Source organism: Anguilla anguilla, chromosome 7 (assembly GCF_013347855.1).
Source record: "Anguilla anguilla isolate fAngAng1 chromosome 7, fAngAng1.pri, whole genome shotgun sequence".
Classification (NCBI taxonomy): Eukaryota; Metazoa; Chordata; class Actinopteri; order Anguilliformes; family Anguillidae; genus Anguilla; species Anguilla anguilla.
The window spans coordinates 31873810-31897987 of NC_049207.1; the positions used below are offsets into that span (position 1 = coordinate 31873810).

At 38.9% G+C, this 24178-nt stretch overlaps 1 protein-coding gene across 3 annotated transcripts in view; it reads right to left on the reverse strand.

Moving 5' to 3' along the window:
* tbk1 (TANK-binding kinase 1) overlaps nt 1-24178 on the reverse strand; it is a 252601-nt gene that overhangs the window by 199206 nt on the left and 29217 nt on the right. For all 3 annotated transcript variants that reach the window (XM_035426804.1, XM_035426803.1, XM_035426806.1), the window contains one exon: nt 12498-12679. In XM_035426804.1, the coding sequence (XP_035282695.1) occupies nt 12498-12679 (182 nt within the window). The remainder of the gene's footprint in view (nt 1-12497; nt 12680-24178) is intronic.

Genomic DNA, 24178 nt, shown 5'->3' on the forward strand with positions numbered 1-24178 from the left:
TTAAGATTATACTTCTTTGCAACATTTAGTACACCAAGTATTCTCAAGCAGGCTGCAGAATTTCTACTAAAATGCTAACTAGTAGTAAGACATTAGTGCTCAGTGGATGTTCAAGTTACTTCTGAGTTTTATAAACTAAAACGTGAACCAGTTAAATCACAAAGTTGTCAAAATCAGACTAGCTGGCCTATATTTAAAGTTAACGATTAGCCTACAGTTTTTATTTTATTTTATCAAGGGGGTGGTTTTAAAGACTCCGCGCTATGATTACATTATACACAGATTGACAAGCATTTTTATATTTTCCTAAAATAGTATTTCTCGATGTAATTGTGTCGCCGTGTTAATACATTTCTATGGGAGTGGGTCAGGCACTTTTCACGGTAAGAAGAATTTTTTTTCCGATATTGCTTGTGTCGAAAGTGCTGCGATGAAAACAACGATAGAAGATTTACCCAGGAGCCACATCTGTTGAAAATGTAAACAAGTAAGGCATTCTTCAAGGTCGGGAAAATTTTATGACAACGCTACATTGAACACACTTGATGCTTCCGAAGCAGGGGTGAACACGGAAGAGATGGCAGGCGTTTGTTGTTGGTTTTTCACTTGGGTCTTGTGTTTCTCTGACTGATCATGCGATTCTAAAGCCTTTACCCCCAATGTTCCTAGTTTAACTTTTCTTTCATAAGGTGCAGTGGGCTTCAAAAACGTTGCCCTCCACTGTATAATCGCGACACGCTAGCAGAATTTCTGTTTACCTCAGGCTCTGACTGACGCTAGCTCAAGCTTGGTTGCTAGGCGCAGTTGCTGAGACCCCTGTCTCAGTTTACGTTGGAGTGGAAGAGTCAAATGGCTGAAGATAGATTACAACACTGCTATCTAGCGGTCGGGGGTTTAAACACAACACAAAATGAACCACTGTCTGCCACAAATTTTTGCATGTAAACTATTAATTAAAAATCTATACAGTGTTTTTGAGAATCGATACAGTATCGCAAAACATAATATTGCGATACTCAAGTGTATCGATATTTTCTTACACCCCTAATTGATGCATACATATTATGTAACCTACACAGCAGGTCCTGACAGTTAAGATTCTTTGCATTTTACTCATCGCAAATGCCATTAAAAATACATTTTCAGGATTCAATAAGCTGATTCCAAAATCACATTTTTGGATGAATTCCTGGTTCTTGGAAATTTTCAACCGGTTCCAATTGGAGCCGTAGTCTTGGACATCTGTTGTTCCATATGAAATTTGAGAACAACTTTTTAAGTTTGCAAAAAAATGTTTGTGAAAGTGGGAGGGGAATAGATTGAAATAGATAAAGAAATTTGGGCAGAATTGACATTTTAAGAATATTAATACGGCCTAACATGAAGATGGGCATTGGCATCCATCTATTCAGAGATTCAGTTATGGACTGTACTATGGGGTCATAACTGAGGGGATCAATATTCTCAATTTCCGAGACAATTTTGACTCCTAAGTATATAAAACCCTCCTGAGTAGCTGAAAAGGGGGTGAGTATCTCTGGGTTTTGTCTCTCATTTTTATGCAAAAATAGTATGGCGGATCTGGAATTATTAATCTTGTATCCAGAGAATTCCCCAAAAGATTTGATTAGGCTAACAAGTGTTGGGATAGATGTTGTCAAATTGGACAGTTAAATAATAATATCATCCGCAAAGAGCGAAATAATATGCTCCGATTCTTCTATTTTCACACCCAAGATTCTTGGATGCTGCCGAATAGCCAAAGCCAGTGGTTCAATAGCAAACAAAAATAAGAGAGGGGATAGGTGCCTCTGTGTAGACTAAAAGGTTGGGATATCAGGTTATTTGTAAATATCTCGGCGGTCGGATCTGTATACAGGAGCTTCAACCATTTGAGATATTTTTCACCCATCCCAAATCTTGCCAAGATCTCCATCAGGTATTTCCATTCAATCCTGTCGAAGGCCTTTTCGGCATCCAATGACAGGATTGCGTTATCTTTAGCATCATGTCTTTCATATAGTATATTCATATATTATGAAATGCTTGATGCCCTAGAACAAAACCATTCTGATCGTTAGAAATTAGGGACGGAACATATGTCTCTAGCCTCCTTGCTAAAGCCTTAGTATTTTCGTGTCACAGCACATTAAGGATAGGGGGCGATAGGACCCTCTTTCTGTAGGTGGCTTGCCAGGCTTTGGGACCAAGGTGATTAGGGCAGACCGTAAGGATGGGGGCAGGATTCCTGACTCATACGCCTCTTCAAACATTTCTAGTAGAGGGGGGAGCAATTTATCCGGAAACAATTTATGAATTTCTATAGGAATCCCATTCGGTCCTGGGGTCTTTCCACTTCTCATGCTCCGCACAGCTTCTAACATTTCCTCAACGCTTAATTGTTTATCCAGTACGGTCTTATCTTGGTCCATCATAGTTAGGATGTCTAACTGGTCTAGGAATTCAGACTGTAACTGTGTGTTATCTGGATATTCTGATCGATAAAGGAACTCATAGAATGTTCTAAAGGTGGAGTTTATTTCAACTGGATCTACTGTGTTATTTCCATTTTCTAATTTGATTGAATTTATAGCTCTGTCTGACAGCATTTTTTAAATTCTCCATGCAAGAAGTTTGCCAGCTTTGTCACCTTGGTCATAATAAGATTGCTTCAACCAAAGGAGATTTGCTGCAATTTTACTAGTGGACAGCTCATTATACCTGGCTCTCAACAAAAGGAGCTCCTTCTGTTTCTCTGGGCTATCATTTTGATATAGGTCTAGCTCCAAAGCTTTAAATTGAACCTCGAGATTGATCAGCTCTTTATAGTGAGTCTTAAAGCTTGTATAGCTTATCATCACACCCCTAATATAAGCTTTAAATGCTACCCATCTTATGCCTGCACTAGTCTGATTTGTGTTCATACGAAAATAGTTGTCAATATTACCACCAAGAAATTCAACAAATTTTGGGTCTTGAAGCCATTTTGTTTGGAGGCGCCACCTAGGGGGGCACTAAACGAGGGTTAATGAGATGGGAGCATGATCAGATAATACTATACTGTCATAACCACATTCATTCACATGGGATAATAAACTGGAGATTAGAAAGTAATCAATACGTGACAGTGTTTTATAAGTACTTGAATAACATGAAAACTCCTTTTTGTTAGGATGAAGCTTTCTCCAGACTTCAATTAAATTGAGATCATTTATGGACTGAAGCAAAACCTTTCTAGCTTACGGATGAGAAACGTCAATGCCTGAGGAGCGGTCATTCAGTGGGTCCAACACACAGTCCAACACACAAAATAATAACCCCTCTGGCTTGGGAGTTAAATGGCGCTGCAATAACTTGCCCAGGCCATCTTTTTTAACTTTGATAATATCAGTCAAATGTGATTCCTGCAGGAAAATAATTTGGGATTTAAGTAGTCTAATTCTGCCTAGTACCTCTTTTAGCTTCACAAGCTTATCCAATCCTCTGACATTCCAGGAAGTGATCTTAATCTCTGATTTACCTGCCGTTTAGTATAAAGTCAATTATATAGCAGAAGACCATACGAAAATCAGCACTACTGATCTTTTTATCAAGGAGAGAAACAAACAAAAAAAAAACAAAGGGGCAATAATCCCATATATACAATAAACAAAAAACCTTGAAATCCCCCATGTACTTCCCCAAATGAAATACATGAATGTAATCCCCTAGGTAACTATAGACTTTGGTTATTTTACATGCCTGATCCTCATAGTGAGGAGCAGTGTAGCGTAAGAGCTCGAAGAGTCCCATTCTTTTGCAGGCTCCACCAAAATATTAAATATTCAGACCGTTTGAACGATTCTCTGAGTATATGTCATGTATCTTATCTTACCGCTTAGGTACAACTTTAGGAAGACAATAGAAAAATAGGCTGTTGTGAAAGGAAGAAGAAAGACATTAGACAACACAGAATAGCCTAACTATAGTGAAAAATAAAAAGGATCCAGATTAAAACAAACTAAGATCATGTTACCATTATAATGAACCGAATGAGTTCTTGTTTGTACATTAGAGTAACATAAATCATCTTTAAACACCCTTTCAGGAATGAACCATTTCAAATATACAAACAGCATTGCCCCTCAGTTGTTGACATTAGTGGGCATAGCGTTTAGACTGTCAGTCATTATGACATAGATTTACCTTGTTACAGCAAAGACATAGCCACGATACAGAAGCTTCTGTTTAGCCTACTTATCGTTTGGCGCTGGTGTGGGCCTGGTCTCTTCCTGTATTCTTTGGACAAACTTCTCTGCGTCGGGGACCATCTTGAATGAATGTCGCTGTCCTTTGTGTGTGATTACCAAGATATCCGGGTAGAACAATCTGTAGCGGAGCCCCATGGATTGAAGTTGCCTTTTCACTGCGTCGAAGAGCTTCTGCTGTCGGTGAGTCTCCGCTGAATAGTTTGGGTAGAATCTAATGTTGTGGTTTTCAAACTGCACTGTTCTCTGTCTCCGGGCTGCTCGCATAGCGTTTTCATTTGCTTTGTAGTTAAGGAACCACTTTTGATTTTGGATCCTGGCCAGCGATATGTCGTCCTATCCAATGCGCTTTCTCAATGACGGGTGGGGTGGGGAAGGTGTCGGTGCCAACGGCACTTTCCAAAAATGCACACAAGTCTTGACCCTCAGCTTTTTCGGGGAGGCCGATGAGCCTTAAGTTGTTGCAACGCCCCCTGTTTTCCTGGTCTTCTACTTTCATTTCCAATGTGGCGCATTTCTCCTGTAGCTTTTTAATAGCGCTATGCATGGAGTTTAAATTGTCCTCAGCCCTTCCAATTCTTTCTTCTGCTTCTGTAATCCTGTTTGCTTAGTTTTGTAAATCACCTGAGTCTGCTTATTCCCGCCAGCACATTAGTGGCTTTACATCAAGCAAATGGCGCTGAGGACTTCAACACTCGGCTCAACCTCAGCCGTTGCCTCCGTCATGGCGTCTTTACTAGCAGAAGTTGAGCTAGCTGCATTAGCTTGCGAAGTAGGCACTGGTATTTTTGATGTTGCTGGGTTTTGCTGAGCTGTTTTCTGAGATTTCCCCACCATGATGTTGACTAGTAGGCTACTGTTCAAGTATATGTGGAGTTTAAGCTATTTGTGGTCTTCTAAATAATCGATTCAATAAATTAGCCTTGGAGTCTCACAAAGATGCCTCTCACCAGCACCACGCCATAACCGGAAGTCCCAAAAAGTCCCCTTTTGATGCCTCTGTCCATAGAATATTATCCAAAAAAAGGCTTGGAAATACCCAGGTGCAAATGTGAGATGAGCATTGATGTTTCTCTTGGTTAGCAGTGGTTTCCACTTTTCTACTCTCCCATGAATCCCATTTTTGTCCAGTCTCTTTCTTATTGTGGAGTTATGAACACTGACCATAGCTGAGGCTAAAGAGGTCTGCAGTTCATTGGATGTTCTTCTGGGATCTTTTGTGACTCATCCTGGATGAGTTATCACTGCGCCCTTGGAGACATTCTGGCAGGCTGGCCACTCCTAGGAAGATTCACCACTGTTCCAGGCGTTTTCCATTTCTCCATTTCAACAACTTTTTTCTCATTTCTTTCTCAATTTTTATGAATTTACCTTTTTGATTTCTAAAATGCTTCACTTCATTATTATGACAAATGTTTTTCTTCAATATCACAACGTAATTGCTGCGTGCATGACGTCAGTCGTTTTTGGCTCCAGTCATTGGTCGGCTCCAGTCAACGCTACAGTATTTTAAAAATTATGGCGGCTGCAGCAGAGTCCGACTCGGTTGCGAAAGAGGTTCAGAGTAAAAGTTTCCAAAGAACCAAGGCTTCGAAAGTATGGGAGTACTTAAAATTATCACAAAACAAAAAGGTGGTTTGTACACTGTGCAAAGTTATACGGAGTTGAATACTGAATAAATATACAACCTTAACATTGGTTTTATGCGTAGAGATGTCCCTTTTGAGACTGAGTGGTCATATATTGTCTTGGACAATCCGTTTGTGAAATATAGGCGCATTTGTGATGCCTGGGTACCTTCCAAAATAGCTGTGCGTAATACCACACATGTTGTTTACGGCGTTGTTGCCCTTTTTAGTACAGTCTGGCTTGATTGACAATTCATTTATTCAGTAGGTGAAAGTATAAGGTTTCCAACGATGTACATGTTTAATCTTGCTTTTGGAATAGCGCTTTATAGGTCAGCGTAACCGCAAATTTTCTTATCATCGCATTCACTTACGCATTCACTCTGTGGTAGCAGTAAAAGACGCTGCACCTAACGAAACGTTGTCAACGATTTTTCGTAATTTCTTGGAAAATACTATTATTATTGAGGACTTCTGGGCATAGGTAAGCCATATGTTTGCTGATAGACCTATCTGACATCGTTTTCTGGAGCAAAACAGAAGCGGATAGAACTGTCATTGATTTACTGTCTCTGTCTCTACTGAACACAGATAAAATTTCATCATTTCTATGTAAGTATTACTGCTCAAAATATTTCGGTAATATACGTTATTTTTGAGTGTCTTTAAATAGGTTTGTGGTATTATATAATGTGGATATTTCACACTGTAATGTTAGCGTTAGTTAGTAGTGAAAAGTTTCCAAGAAAAGAGAGCCTAAGTCCAGAACATGTGGACATGTTGACATTCTTACATTACAACACCTGTCTAACAGATGTTTGACTCCAATATTTTAGTTGGACTTTGAGCTGGACACCATTGTCTCTTACACTCTAAACATGTTGCACTTTGTTTAATATGCAGACCTAACTTTTTTTTACTTTGATAAGGGGTTTAATAGAAACTTGAATTTATTTTGGAGTTGCTCTACTGACTTAAATAATAAGCCCTCTTTTTAATTTATTTTTAGCATGTTGGAGTTGCCAGTTTAAACCTACAGTTTTGCACTTTAATATGTAAACCTTTGTTTACATTTTGTTTTGTATTGCATTATACAATGGCATATACAGTTTGCTGTTGTCAAAATAAAATGAACTTAAATGAAATGATTAAATGAAAATGATTTCTTTGGAGGAAAATTAATCGTTTAGATTAATCGACTAATCGGTAAAATAGTCGATAGATTAACCGATAGAAAAATAGTCATTAGTGGCAGCCCTACAATCAAGCCTGGTTGTGTTCAATCAGCTGAATATAATTATTAATTTATTTTGGTTATTTGGTTGATTGAGTGACTAAGGGGGAAAATTACTTTTTCACATGGGTATTTGAAAATGTTTGTCATTAAGTAAATTTAACTATAATTTCAAAAGCATTTTGCTTTTACTCAGTTTCACTGAGTAGTTTAGTTTCTGTGATAAGAGAATCACGGACAGAATTGCGGAATTCAGAATTTTAAAAAGCTATAAAACAGATTCCATAGGGCCCTACATTAAATCAGTGCTAAAAGTTGACTGGAGATTTTAAAATATGACTATTTAATGTGAATGTTGTTATAAATAAGTCATTTATTCAACACACATTTAAAAAACTCAACAACAGCATAGCAGAGTCTTACAAATAATCTGACAACAATGTACAGTCTTGGAATGCTGTGTTTTCAACAGCAACAAAATAAATTAAATTAAATTAAATTAAATTAAAATAAATAATATCAAAATTTTTGCACTCTACAAAAAACTTGAAAAAAGTCCTGATTGGCTACTGATTCTTACAGCCTTGGAATGCTGGGCACATTCAAACATTTAAAAAACCGTCTAAGGTTTTTTGGCTTTTACAGTAGGCTACCTTTCCTCCTTGACATTATCCGTAAATGGCACAAAGGAAGTATCTGTGTTACTGACTGTTTGGCTAGCTAGCTAAGTTAGCTACATGACCATGTTGGCATAAAATTTTCCCGACCATGAAAACTGCCTGACTTGTTTACATTTTGGACAGATGTGGCTCCTGAGTAAATCTATCTTTGTTTCCGATGCAGCACTTTAGACACAAGCAATATTGTGGCAGGTATGCCATCCCGCCAAGTTACGCCTTGACAATTAAGAGTGGTATTTAACCCACTGAATCACTCTGACAATATTGGCACCACATGGGAGAGAATTGTCTAGAGACTTGAGAAACAAACCTATTTCATTGCACAAAAGAGGACAATAGTACAAGTGGATTAGAAAATCACTATTATTAAGTCAGTACAGTAGAAAAAGTGATACAGAACTTCAAAAAGGATGGACTTGAGACAAGCTACCTGTCCCAAACGTTCAGACTGTCACCATAAGCTTTCACCTAGTGATGAGCAATTTTTGCTGAGAAAAGTGCAGGAGCATTGCAAAGCAAGTGACTCAGAGCTGGCGAAAGCTGTGGAAAGCCAAACTGGAGTGACTGTTTCATCTCACACAGTAAGACTGAATAGAAGTGGAATACATGATTGTCTTCCAAGCAGGAAGCCACTGCTGAAGCCAAAGCACAAGAAAGCCTGTTTACCCTTTGTCAAGGCCCATATTGACAAAGGTGAAGATTTTGGGAATTCATACTCTGGTCTGATGAGACCAAAGTCAATCTTTTTGGATCTGATGGCGTCCAAAATGTATGGGGTCGCTAGGGGAGGAGTACAGTGAGAAGTGCATGTCCCCACAGTGAATTACGGCAGTGGAAAAGTTCTAATATGATGATGTATGAGTGCTGAAGGTGTGGGGGAATTGTACTTCATCAATAGCATCATGAATTTCCAGATGTACTTCAAAATCTTGAAAGAGAAGATGCTACCCTCTCCCCACACCCTGGGTCGTTGGGGCACTTTTTCAACATGACAATGACCCTAAACATTCTTCCAAAGCCACTGCTACATTCTTAAGGAAGAACAAGGTGAAATTGCTGAGTGCCCAAGTATGTCACCCGACCTCAACCCTATTGAGAACCTGTGGGGAATTATGAGAAGACAAGTTGAGCAACACTCCCCATCAAATTTCAAGGCACTCAAGGAGGTCATCCTCCAGAAGTGGAACAGGATAGACATGACAGTATGTTGTGAACTTGTACACTCAATGCCAAGAAGGGTCAGCGCAGTACTTAAAAGTAATGGAAGACATACTAAGTACTATAATATTACATATTTGTAGAATTTAATCAAGGGTGTACACATTTTTTGCAACCCTCGATTTCAGCAAAGTTGCTTAATTTACTTATTTTACAGCTATTGATGACATATTTTTCTATGTTGTTATTAAGTATATGTTTAATAAATTTCAATTTTGTCATCTTTCCATGAATTTTAATGGTGATCATTTAACAGAAATATATATTTATGTTCAGAGGGGGTGTACTCATTTATGCTGTATACTGTACATTGCCCATAGGTATGTGTGTGTGAGTGAATGGTGTGTGTGCTCTGTGATAGATTGGTAAACTGTCCAGGGAGTATTCCTGAGCCCAATGCACGTTAGCATAGGCTCAAGCACCCCACGCAACCCTGACCAGGATAAGTGGGAATAGATAATGGATAGATGGATGGATATTGCCAATTTTGAACTGGTGCTGTAATGCCACCTTGGGTGGTAGTTTCAAAAATAAGAAACAAATTTTCTACATGGGTCCCTTTCCAATTTTTATATTTCCACAATTTGAACAGTGGCTGGATTTAAAGGAGGTGTGGTGAAATATTGTTTTCACAATTTTTGCATATTCATATTTGATTATCTTTATCCAGGCATTTACAGTGTGCTTTCTTCCCAGTAGGAGTCTGTGGCCGAGGAAAACGCAAGCCGAGAGAGAGAGAGACGAACGTGCCAGCACGGAAAAAGGCTGGAAAGTGTCATAGTTTCGTTATTTTGTCTTTGTTATTGTAGTTTGTTGTGTTTCTTTATTATTTTTACCCCAATCCCCTGAGGGTGAAGGGCGAAGCTGTTTTATTGTTTTGTATTAGACAGGATTCTCTCTCTCTCTCCAAGTACGTAAATAAAGACCAGAATATTTCCGGATTCATATATCTCCCTGTGTCCAACTCTTCTGTTCAGAAAGGGGTGTGTCGCAGTGTGATAGCTTTTATTGCAGTATAACATGGCGAACCTGCAAAAGTTCGTCCACAATATGACTATCATCCCCTGAAGTATTATCACAATTGGCATACATTTGTGGTCATACACATATGGGGCATGGTCAGCCATTTTTGTCTAAATTAAAACTACAGTCCTGTGGACATCTTTCGAGATGTTAAAATTTCCTTCGTAATTTAAGACATATTTCCAAATTTGAGATCACACATTTCCAAATTTGGTGAGAATCGAGTAAACAGTGCAGGAGAAGTACAAAAAATAAAAAATGACAGAAAATAAATCAGGCAGACACCAGGGGTTTTATGACATTATTTGTTCAAAATGAGGTGTGGAAAAAATTTAGTGGATGTATGTCAAACAGGATGGGCATAATACTTTTTTTAATGTTGCAATTTTGCAGGTGGCGCTGCAGCACCACCTGGAGTGACAGTTGCATGCTTGTCATGCATAATAAATTTGTGACCATACCAAACATGCCTGCCAAGTTACATGAGTTTTTATGCGTAAGAAGGGGTGAAAATCCAGTGAGAAAAGGAAGGAAATAATATCAATAATAATAAATATAGCTGCAAGTACTGATTACCGAGGTCCAAGTAGCATAACAGCAGTTGACAAGCACAGAGAGTCAATGAAGGCGGACACAAATTTTACGTATGGACCTTGCCATGAACTTAGGGACCTGTTTATGCAACAGTGATTTTTTTACTTTTTCAATGTTTTTTATATGTTTATCTCTATAGCACCATGTGGTTTGATTTGGCTATTACTTTAGACTTGTTGTCTTGATCTAAATTGTAATACACATACCAAGTTTTCTAACTTTATGCCATAGTTTTGGAAATATTAGCATTTGTGTGAAAACCTTTGTGTGAAAACCACGCCCACTGCAAATTCATTAGCTTGTCATTTCCCCAGAAGTAATAGCTGCCTAAATGCTTGGGAGATGAGGCAAAATACCCAATTTTGTCAAAATCAGTTAATTTTTGTAGGAGGAGAAGCATTTTAAGTGCTTCCATAAAATACTAAATGGTGGGAAATACAATTCCTTTCTGGTTCCTTGAGGCAAGTTTATGAGGACTGACTGACATTGTTTTCAAGTCTCTAGGTTGACCAGGGCAAGAGTTATGATTAATAAATAACTGCAATTTCAACTGAGAATTATAGCACAACCAAATGCTGAATCAGTACCAAAAATACTCCTGCACTACAGGAAATATCTATCTTCCAAGTACTGTTGATTTTGAACAGCCCAAAATCCCAAAAATGAGGAAAACATCATGGCACAGTATAATAGCAATTAAGCCCAATCAAAACAGTAGGATTCAATTAGCTTTCCCGTATGGACACAAAATTAGCTGTAGTTTCTATATTTTTTAACCGATTGACACAGTTCAAATTTTGTTTTGTTCAGATCCTATGTGCCCTACATGTCAAAAGTTGCTATCCTATAAACCAAGTCTAGAATTAGTTAACAAAATTAGCATAATGTATGCATTAAAAAAAACATTTTATTTAACACTGGTCAGAATTGTTCACAATATAACTAAAAAAAGAAGTGTCCTCTTACCATATTATTGCAAGTTTCGTTCAAATTGGTCAGTTGCCTTCAGAGGAGTTGTTAAGTTTCAGAAAATTATAACGAGCAGAAATGGTCCAAGAGACTTTGTTGTTCGGCATGAGGAATAGAATTAAGGGACACTAGCCCTGTCTTCCTACAACAATTTCAAAAAGTTCAAAAGTTATGACTTCATCGCTATAGCGCCATCAGCTGGCCAATCGGTGTAATTTTCATAGCAATCATAGCGAACCTCAGCCTTAACGGTCCTACCAGTTTTTGTGAGTTTTCACCAGTCCATACAGAAGTTTTAAGCTTTAGGCCTAAACCAGGGAGAATAATAATACTAATAATAATAATAATCAGAACAAAGACAATAAGGTTCCAGCAGCTGCTCAAAACCCTAATAAATATAGCTGGCAGCAATGCACAGGGTCCAAGCACACACAGCCAATATTAACAAGTGATGTATCAGTGTCAAGATCACTCCGTGGCCATGGGGAGGTGTCCTGGGTAATGAATCAGACATTTTACCCAAGAACAAGGTGGGATTTGAGCCTGGGCCTCTCACTCACCGGGAGATTATGTAGGCAAATGCTTTACCAGACAGTTAAAGGTGAAATCGCCCCCAGCCAAGGGAAATATCATTATTTTTTAATTTGACGGTTTTGTTGTCAGAGAGAGATGTCGCAGCAATTTGCTACGAGGCCTTCACTTTACCACACCTCACTATGCTTCACTAGCGAACCGGCCGGAGCCCTTTCGAAAATAGTGGCAATCCAAGAGATCAGCAACGTAAAGGTACAGATTTAAGTTTCAAATGTGTATATATATATATATATATATATATATATATATATACAGGGATGAGGAGAGTGAAATGCAGATGACCATACTGCCCAGACGGTTTTTCCCTTACCAGGTACTCCTCTGTTCCATAGAGGGAAACAAATTGCTCGTCGTCCTCCAGCTCGCGGGCGGCACCAAAATCAGTCAGCTTGTAGACAGACCGCCCGTCCTCGCCAATCACACGCATGATGTTCCCTGGCTTTATGTCACGGTGAACAATGCCATACTCTCGCAGGTGGTTCATGCCAGCAACTGAAAGACAAAAACATATGCCAGAAAAAGTCTGATGTTTATAATAATTACAATACGTTTATTAAGGAGTATGCTTCATTCAAAGCAATCAATTCTTTTGTAAAAGATTTTCAGAGACAAAGAGCAGTCAAGGAAAGCAATTGGAATTTTGGGATCCCATGTTGACCATTTGTTTTGCACGACATTTGACTGTGAAATATTTACATTCTTTACATTATAGAGGTACTTCAACTTCTCAAAAGAAGAGCACTTCTGGTCAAAGGTATGATATCATTTTTATATGTTGGTTTGCATCATGACACTCATCAGATATGACACAAATCAGATGGCAACGTTAATACTCTTTGCCAAACTTTGTGTGCATTCTCTTCTACCCACAGTGTAAAGGACAGTCTTATTCACTGAGAAGCCAAGGAAGGAGCCATCACAATGTGGTGTCTGGGTCAGCAACTATTAAGTACCATAGGCACTGGAATCCTCCCCACCCCTCTGACTTTTGTATAACACAAGCCGCGTTTCCACCGCAGGAACTAGGGTCTAAATTTAGTTCCGGGGGCTTTATTTTACCCCTAAAAAAGTTCCTGCTCGGGGGGTAGTACTTTCCAAAAGTACCGGAACCTTTGGGGTGGGGCGCAAGCGCTGAAAATTTCTGATCGGTCGACTACTTGCAGTGTTTTATTTTCAACCGCCATGTTTAAAAATATGCAGCCGCAAACCGATTTATTTTCATAATAACTTCAAATCAAACTTGTATGTTATGCGGCGCAGTAGCCTAGTTTTGGTTATAGCCTGCCAACGTCTTGGAATTATAACGTGTGCTCTTCTGTTCTTTTCTTGCTTTAGTATTCATTTTATAAAATGCTAAGGATTCGTGCTGGGACAGCATATTACGTACCAAAACATTCAAACGGATTAATTCGGTTGCTGAATATTTTCTTCCGGATTTTCTTTGTTAGCCCGTTGTAATTGACTCAAAACGTTTGATACAGTTATGTGAGGTATGCGGTAGTTCTGCGTAATTCACATTGGCGATACAGTAAAAGCAAACTGGAAATCACCTTCCGCACTTTTTGTCAGGGTAAAATAACAGGTTAATTCTAGTAATCCTCCCTTTAGCTTTTTCAGACTGCTGTAATTTTACTTTGCCATTCTTCAATTCCACAAAAAGACCAGGAAGACTATGGACTAATTTATGGTGCATGGTTCGCATCTGGAGGGCACACTTCGCTGCTCGGCTAGCAGTAACTTCGAAGGAAAGCAAACGGTGGCTGTACCACTGCTAATTTAAATTTTCACGCAAGTCCGAGTTTTCGTTCTATTCTTGTCATTTTGCGATTAGCCTATATGGAATTGACGATGAGAAAGTAATCAAACAGCAAATTTTTTACAATGTGTGCATGTTTTCTGCTGTTGTTGCCAGTTATATTGGAAATGTGAATGCATTCTGTCGCCTCGGATGTCAAGACATGAAAGTGAATGTTCACATAAAAACATAATGAATGTGTTTGAGAGGATATATAAAACCGTTACAATCTGACTATTGGCCTGTTATATCCTATTTGTTGCATAACAACGGTCCAAGTTCAACTACCAACGACAATTTTGCTTGACAACGGTAAAATATGCCCAAACAGCTGCAGAAGAATATTTCAATTCCGATATTGATTAAATCGATAAAAATCAATAAATACAAAAGTAACTATATATAGTCATTGTTGGTAACCCGTTGTATATAAGTGGAATAAACCCCTCCGGGCTGTCCCGGTTATTAGAAAATAATGTAGGCTACTTCGGTGGTAGTATGGGGTTACAGAAGAAATCATAGGACAGATAGACTGACGACAACATCGCTTTTTCATACGTCAGTGGGCTAATTTGCCTAATCTTCGCGGGACTTTAGACCGCGGTGGAAACGCAGACAACCATGGGCTGAAGGAACCTTTTAGTTCCTTGAAAAGTAGTTCCTGGGACTAAAAGTTCTGGGTACTTTTGGTGGAAACGCGGCTATAGACTTATGATTTTCTATGATCTCTGAATTTGTTCATTTAGTTATTATGCTATACACTATATTCTGATTGGAGATATTCTGCAGGCAATCATTTATGAATAGATGGCCACTTTGAGTTAGGCCATTGTTGCAAAAATGTCTGTATGCTTTACTTTATTAACCACTTCGCGCAATCCTCCTGGTGGTCGGCATGCCGGCGTACCTAGATTTCTCAATAGAGGGTATGCACGTGACGTCACAGTAAGGGGAAGTCACTGCGGTTACACCCACTGAGTGGCAGAAAGACTACTGAGTGGCAGTGTTAGCGTTCACCTTGAATGCCACGAAAACACAAAAAACACATCTAAAATGGGAAAGAGCTGTTGTGCGATTGACTGTACAAATAGATTCAACAAGCAATCGGAGCTATCTTTTTACAGACTGCCGAAAGCTAAAGAAAAGAAAAGCAAATGGATCGCTGCAATTTGCAGAAACAACTGGAATCCAGGCACTGAAACATGGATTTGCGGTTGTCATTTTGTGTCAGGTATGTTGGATTTTTGGGTAAAATCATAGCTTATAGCAAGTTATGTACTGTATTGACTTCTCATCAATTAAATATTTAGCATCTTTCATTTATATTCTGTGTAACTGTTTTTGTTAACATTTATTAAAAAAACATCCATGATGATGAGCCTTATTGTGTTCTACAAACAAAGGGGGGATGGTTAGATAGTGTCAGCTAGCCAAGCATATTAAGATTAAGATATGATTTTTGATTCTAAGCGCCACCATTGTCATGTTGGTCATCCATTTACCAAGCACCCCATCCCTGCAGGCTCATCTGTAACTACACCCCCCATGCATGACACACTGGACAATAATGTTTATCAGGGCATACATCAAAGCATTCTTTTACCACAAAAAATTTGCATTCTGTTGTAGCAACAAGATAAAGCCAACAATAGCCGAAGGTATGCCAGTACAGCAGTGAAAAATGCTGCTCACTGAAAACTGAAATAAACACAAGGAATTCTTAAAAAATTCTACTGTCAATATCTGTGACAAAATATGGAATAAATATACAACCTTCCTTACCATTGGTTTTATGCGTAGAGATGTCCCTTTCAAGACTGAGTGGTCATATATTGACTTGGACAATCTGTATGTGAAATATATGCTCAATTGTGATGCCTGGGTACCTTCCAAAATAGCTGTGTGTATTACCACATGTTGTTTACGGTGTTGTCGCCCTTCATAGTACAATCTGTTTTGATCGACATTTAATAGATTCAATAGGTGACAGAATAAGCTTTCTAACAATGCATAATATGTATAATCTTACTTTTGGAATTGCGTTTTATAGCTCAGCGTAACCGAAAGTTTTGTCTCATTATAGCTGCATTACGCATTCAGTCTGTGGTCGCAGTAAAAGACACTGCACCTGGAAAAATTTTATCAATGGCTTTTGTCATTTCTTGGAAAATATTGTTATGCCTGAAAAATTCTGAGCATGGCTAAGGCATATGTTTGCTGATAGACCTGGCTAATATACTGTTTTCTGGACTAAGTTAGAACTTGGGAACGAAAGCACTGATTTACTTTCTCTGTCTTTATCTACTGAACACAGATAAGGTTTCATAGTCCAAATGTAAGTGTTACTGCTGAAAATATTTGGTTATACAAGTTTGCCACACACCAAGCGTGACACAACGGGCAGAGAGATGCGACAGTACCGGGGAACACCGTTTCTGTCGCATGGAGAGAGAGAGCGCACACGCACAAACACGAAATCAAATAAACGGACCACTTCACCACTTTCCCCCTCACGGGTTCCGGGCAAAAACAATAAACTAAAACAACAAGCTAAAATAACAAAGACAAAAGAAAGTAAAACAGAGCAGCAATTTTTCAGTTTGCCTGCTCTGTAGCTGACCCGCCTTCCCGGCCAAGTCCAGCTCCTCCAACTTCTCAGCTGAGGATTCCTTTTTTCTTTTGTGCTTAAAATAAAACGAAACGAAAATCATAATTGTGCTCTCGGTGTTTGCTCCCAGTGTCAGCCCCGAAGTGCGGAGAGCAGCACTTTGGATAGATTTGGAGACACTGGGTACACTGATTAATTCTTGCTTCATAAACCTTTAGAAGTTCTGCATATCCACCGTTAGATTTTACACACTTGTGGTCAAGGAATTTTTGATCCAGTACATGTATAGTTTAACCTGCTGTGTATATGCAATCTCTTAGTATTTAATTGAAAACTAAAATAGAGCAAATTCATTTTTGATTTTTTTGCCTAGACAATTGCATTTGTGGCAATTTATTTCTTCGTAAATTATGATATAACCTAATCTAAGTTAGTTAGTATTGCAAATGGTACAAATGTCTTGCTTCATTTAAGCCATTTTAAAAGCCTCTGTGATGCTCACATCTGGAGTTATAAAGCTTTAAATAAGGTACCATCTAAATGGGCAGGGATTGGCCCGATTTGAGATGTGCGCAAAGGGGTTAAAAAATGCCAGGAGGAGCCAACTTGGGTTCAAGTTGAATTGTCAAATTTTCTTTCACTATCATTACATATTAACCTGCCATTGACAACTGGATTGACAATTGTGACCAATAAAAAATATTAAAATGCAGGTGCAAGCTCTTTTATGTAAGAGTGAATTTGAGCTAGACTCCATCCTGGTGTATCCATCTCTGAAATGAGCTAACCTTAATAAAATGGTGAAGGCTCAACAGGGTACTTTGTTCAAATTTCCGAATAGCATTCACATGCTAGGCAAAGAGGAGGATTCAGCCGCCGCAACAGCTTACCCCTACAGTTGCTCAAAGACCCTCAAGCTACAATTAAATGACAAGCAGACAAGTACGCTAGCTAACAAGACAGCTCACATTAGTGAGACAACACGCACTGCATTTAACCTTGAAACTGCTAGCTGTACCACTAGTCAGGTGGATACGAATGTTAATTGATCCGTCAAATTGCCAACCCAGCCCTGACATGACTAGTTATGGCCAGCCACCACCACTAAAAATCAACAGCTCCTTTTCCCCGTGGTATGATTTCCCAGTGATACACCTGGTGTCAGTGGCTGTCATACTGTACACCCGGGGAGGCTGTTCTTTGTATAACATGTCACTAATTTATCTGTGGTAGCTGTAAAGAATCAATTAATAAAAACTGGCTATCAAGACAAAACATATTTCACACTGCACATGTGTGGTCTGTGGAGTATGATGACATAATTTCGTAATACAAAGTCATCTGCTGTTGTAAGCACATGAAGGTACGCTCATTATTTTGGTCTTGTTTTGGCTTTCATGGATATTTGTGTGGCCACTGATCCAAACTTTATTCATGCTCACTGCTGGTTATGATAGAAAATTTTTTTACCAAAACATTTTGGGTTTTGTTTACATTTTGTTGATTAATGTTAATGTCTAAGTCCATGGAGATTACATGTTGGAAGCCTTTGACTTCTTTGTCATTATTTGAGCCATCTATACAGTATATCTCGGGAAGGGTAGGGTCCGTTGTGACATGGGGTCAGTTGTTAAACAATGTTCTTGCCAGATTTTGCGTTCTGTTCACCAAACGCCAAATTTAAGAAGGTAAAAAAACCTCACGTTTATTTTTAACATTATGTTTATTTTTCAGGCACTGTCATGTGTTTAGCTGTGAAGGAGCCCGTAGAGCGCTTTCCATATGCTCATTGCGAGCCGCGACATCGGCGGTTCGAGTCCGACCGCCTACCTTTGTTGCATGTCTCTCCCTCTCTCTCCTAGTTCTTCCTGTCTCTCTACACTGATCTGTCAAATAAAGCTGAAAAAGCCCCCCCAAAAAACATTACATTTAAACTACAATCTGTGTACAATCAGTTGATATTACTATTCATTATCAATGTTGTTGTCTCAAGCTATCATGATCCGGCAAAGCATGGCCGAGCATTCAGGATGGATTGTGGGCAGTGTCCATTTTTATGAGTGTTTATAAGTGTTCTGTTTGAAGTGAAACTGCACCATGCACATTTCTGATCGAGTTCAATAAACATCATCAATAGATAGATGATGATAGAGACATTGGGATGGCAGGCATGCCGTATACCTATACAGCAGTGAGAGTTATGCACTTCTGGGTTTCCTACAGAAATAATCACAAATGACTACAAAATCTCAGCTTTAAATACATTAACATGTAAACAGACAGAATTCACAAACAACTTCACTTCTCCACACAAGAAAACCCCAAACTTATGGGATTTTGTGTTTTTTCCTCCTTCTTCTGCTGATCACATCATTACAAATGCTCCAGTACCACAATTAATTAATCCCCCCCTTTGGATATTTTGCTGTATCAGCCAATAACATCAGATACACACACAAAATGGACATTTAAGGAAGTGCACACATTTAAAAAAAAACTTTGCAGTAACCATCTTTGCTTTGTGTGGAAGCTAGCCTGCTTGCTTACTAATAATTTCCAGAAAAACGGAAACTACGGACTTCCGGTTAGTAGTGTTGTAGTCGAGACCACCTAATCCGAGACCGAGTCAAGACCAAGACCGAGGGGGGGCGAGACCAAGACCAAGACCAAGACCGAGGGGGGGCGAGACCAAGACCAAGACCAAGACCGAGGGGGAGCGAGGAACCCTGGACCTGTATGTGAGAGTATGCTGTTAATAAACAGAAACATTAATTCATAGTAGTTATATTAAACATATATATTTATTTGAAATTTAAATTTTCAACAAAATTTTGAAACAAGATTAGCTAGCAAAACCAGAAACACCAGGGGTAACATTTTGCAAGGTAGTTGTTTCAAAAATACCACACAACAATCATTCACGAAAAAGACTGCTTATTGTGCACGAGATACATAACTGCACGAGCCACAGCGAATCCCGCAAATTCTTCTCTGCAGTGTAAAGATGTTCATACCAGGCAAAAGGTGGATAAAGTTTGCAGAAATTGATCATCACTAATTCTACTCCAGGTTTGCTATGGCATTTTAACCCGGCTCGGCAGTGTAAAGACATCTTGAGTTAGCCTAATGTTAGACAACGAATGAGTATGTACATAACGTTACTTTTATAACAACCGTTTTTTATTCAGTAAATAGTAAGTGTTATAGTTGGTGTGCCAACTGACTGATGTCACACAGGCGACACTGGTTGGATCCGGTTGGATCTATGGGAAGAGAGGTCCAAAAACACACCTGCACACACACTACCGCTTCTCGCCATTGGCACCGCCATAGAGAACAAAACTGAAATATTCGAGATTGTCACTTTAAGTCATAAATATCCGTGGCATATGTATGTGTGCTAAATGTGGATGTGTCCTACATGTATGCAACTTAAGAAGGAGCCTGTGTGTATGTGCTTCAGCTTATCTCTTTATTTTTCACATCTCTTATCTATCATTCTGTATTTGTTATATTAATACTAGTCCATTTTACCAATGGCTATTTGATCCTATGTATGCCCTGTAAGCTACTTGCATTTAGTTCGGTTTATTATTATTATTATTATTATTATTATTATTATTATTATTTTCAATGTATTTCAATTATTATTATTTTCCCAAGGATTGTTTGGGGTGGGTATATGCTTGAGGGGGAGGGAGGGAGGTAGTGGGGGAAAGGGTGATGGGGATTCTACTGTTAATGTAATTGTATTAAAATTCAATAAAATTGTATTGGAAAAAAAAAAATTGAAACTATTGCTTTCACAGTTGTATGATCTTTTTTCATACCTCATTAATATTTCTGATATCCATTCATCATCATTTCATATGCAAATCCCAGATCATATTGCTTCATGACAAGGGATGGGTATCATTACATTTTGACAATACCCCTGATAAAACAACACTTTTCAAACCTGAAGCAGTAGTCTACCTTCCTTAAAAGAATGGCTAAACAACAACATGAAAGAATGTATTTTATATTGCAAAGGTACATCCCATTGTTTGAATCCTTCTGGGTAAAATAAAGCCACACTTTAGTCAGTTTCACTTTCGGCATTTTGACCAAGTTTAACATTAGCTAGATTGCTAACGAGTCAATCAAGTGCAGAACGTTAGTACAGACGGCACAAAAATGAAGCACCGGGATCTGTGTTACGATTTGGTCCAGTGGGTAATGTTACCGCTTGTATGGAAACCGGTATATGCTACCGGGTTTTAGTACCAAATCCTATTCATGACTCAGATAGCTACATGACTACAAGGTAGGCCCTAAAACCTCAGAATACTATTGCAGGCTTTGCCCAGCCAGGGGCTTGTTCTGCGGGGCTCCAGCAACGTTTATACACGCAGCAATCTAGCTACATCATCAAAAACATACAAGGAAGTTAAATGATGATCAATTCCACCATTCATGGCCATTTAAGTGAGGGTTTATAACTTTGGTTTCTTATGCAATATTGCCATTCAAATGATATCACAATGTTCAATGCATATCTTCACAAAGGAGAAGCCATAGGCTATGGATTTCATGACACCAAGTTTGGTTTATGATTTTCTGGGACAACTATGAAGGACTAAATATACCAAAATTCATAAATGTATAAATAAATACAGTTGAGGCCAAAAGTTTACATACACCTAGGATAAAGATATTCAAACTCAGTTTTTCACAACTCATTTCACACACATTTCATGTTACCATACATTTCTTTTGGCAAGTCAATTAGGGCAGCTACTTTGTTCACATCAGAGGTAATTTTAAAACAATCGATCAGAGACTTATTTCAGAGATTTATTTCAGCTTTAATTCACTATATCAGAATTCCAGTAGGTCAAAAGTTTACATACACCAAGTTAACTGTCTCTTTAAACAGTCTGAAAGTTTCCAGAAATTGATGTAATGACTTCTTAGAAGCTTCTGATTGGCCAATTGTCATAATTAGGAGTTAATTGGGAGTTCATTGGCACCTATGGCTGTATTTACGGGCCTACCTTTAGAGCCACTGCCATTTTGCCCTTGATACCATGGGAAAATCCAAGCAACTCAGCCAAGACATCAGAAATATATAGATCTGGATATAGATTTTAAAACCTCTTCCTCTTTGAAACCAAAATCATGAGTAAAATAATGAAGTACTTCTATCAGGAACTGTACTCTTCTGAGTGCCAAAATACTTCAGTGCTAAGAAAGGTTTTTTTGATGGAATAAATCTTCCCACTTTACCTGAAGAATACAGAAATGATTGTGCAGACCAATCACAGCACAGGAAGTCCTAGGGACCATTAAATCCCTACAAAGTGGGAAAGCTCCAGGCCCTGATGGGTTTGGGCCTGAATTTTATAAAAAAAGATGGCTAAGCTGGTGGTAGGACCTCTAACCAACATGTTTATCAAGTAATTTGAAAGGGGCACACTTCTGCCAACTTTAAATCTAGCCCCATTTCTCTGATTTTAAAGAAAGATAACTGATTACTGTGCATCTTATAGGCCAATAAGCTTGCTTGGGGTCAATTGCAAATTACTATCAAAGCTCCTCGCTAGAAGATTGGAGGAGGTGTAGCCCATTTTAGTTAGACCAAATCAGACAGGATTTATAAAAAATACAGCTCCTTAACCTAATACAATTCTCACAAAGTACAAAGAAAAAGGTCCTTGCTGTCTCATTGGATGCTGAAAAAGCATTCAATCAGGTGGAGTGGGAATATCTTTTTGATGTACTTGATAGGTTTGGGTTGGGCTCTGGTTTTATTGAGTGGGTTAAACTTCTACACAGGTCTCCAGTTGCGAGGGTCCTAGTAAATGGCTCAATGTCTGACATTTTCCCCTTGAGTAGAGGTACACGTCAAGGCTGTCCCCTTTCACAGCTATTATTTGCGCTTGCGCTCAAGCCACTCGCCGAGACTATCAGGAACCACCACGGGCTGTCGGGTGTCATATTAGGAGCATGGTTTCCGCCAGTGTATTGCAAGTCCGGCGGCCCGCCGGGCCTAAGTTGACCCCCCGTCGGGCCTAAGCATCGGGGAATTAAAAAAAAAAAAGTATTTTAAAGATGTTTTTTAAACTACAGTTACAGTGGGGCAGCTCGGTTGGAAAGCTCACCAGCGACATCTGTTGGTTAAAACGTGAACGCAATATAGGAAAACAGCAGGCCTGAGATCAGTGTTCTTTACCCTCATTGTGCGTAGAGTGACATTCAACACTTAACGCTTCCAACTATCACAAGCTAACGTTACCTAACAAGCCACCATTTCTTATTCAGAAGGCTAACTAAACTTGTTACAAACTTCTGCGTTGTCACTTAATCTTGTTGGTAAGTAGGCATACATTCTTTTTATATTAACTTACGCAGTGTGTAGGTAACGTTAAACTAGTAGCATGCGTGTAACGTTCGATACATTGTAACATTACCTGACTTATTAATCAGCATCGAAATAACGACTTCACATTTATTAATAACGTTAGCTTGATTACATTGATGTGCACGACAACGTTGTCATAATTTTTTTCCTGACCGTAAAAACTGCCGGATTTGTTTACATTTTGGACAGATGTGGCTCCTGAGTAAAACTCTAAAATTTCTTCTTACGGTGAAGAGTGCCTGACCGGCAAACGTAGAAATGTGTTAACACAGCGGCAAAAATAGGCTATATCTAGAAATACCATCTTTGGGGAAAAAACGCTACGATTGAGGGTCAGCCACTCTGAGGGTGGTTAACCTAGCACGTTTTCACTGCAGGTTTTCGCCACAATCAGTAATGAGCCAATAACTGTTACACCACCGCCGTTTGTGGTGTTCACTCGCTGGGTGACGCTGTCATAAACATTTTCCCCGACCTCGAAGACTGCCTTACTTGTTTACATTTTGGACAGATGTGGCTTGTGGGTAAATCTATCGCTGTTTCCGTCGCAGCACTTTCGACACAAGCAATATTGGCAGCGCTATCTTAAATTTCTTCTTACCGTGAAGAGTGCCTGACCCGCAACTGTAGTAATGTGTTAACACTACATTTTACGGCAACGCTAGCTAAGCCTTCGAAAGTCACGTTAAACAAGTAGATTTGTCTTGTTTATTTCGTTATTCAGTGAGCAACGTTTTCACTGCTGTATTGACATATCTTAGGGCTATTGTTGGGTTTATCTTGTTGCTATGACGAAATACGATTTTTGAGTGGTGAAAGAATATTTTTATGAATGCCAAGATAGACAATATTGTCCATTATGTCATGGGTGGGGGGTGTAGTTGCAGATAAGACTGCAGGGAGTGGGTGCTTGTTAAATGAACGACCAGAGCGACAACTCCGTATTCAGCATAGTTGTCGTGTATCGTCTACTAATGAAAGTAAAACAAAGCGTTTTAGGGGCTTTGCGCTAAGAGGTTAAACAACCCTGAGCTAATGCATACACTGGCCCAATGCAGCAGTACCTCTCCAGTTCAAGTGCACTTCACCACACTTTTACAGGCAACCCCTGTCCCAAAAGGAGTCCAAGTGCCCCATAAACATGTACCTCTCTTTCCTACATCAGGTTTGTAGCCACATCTTAAA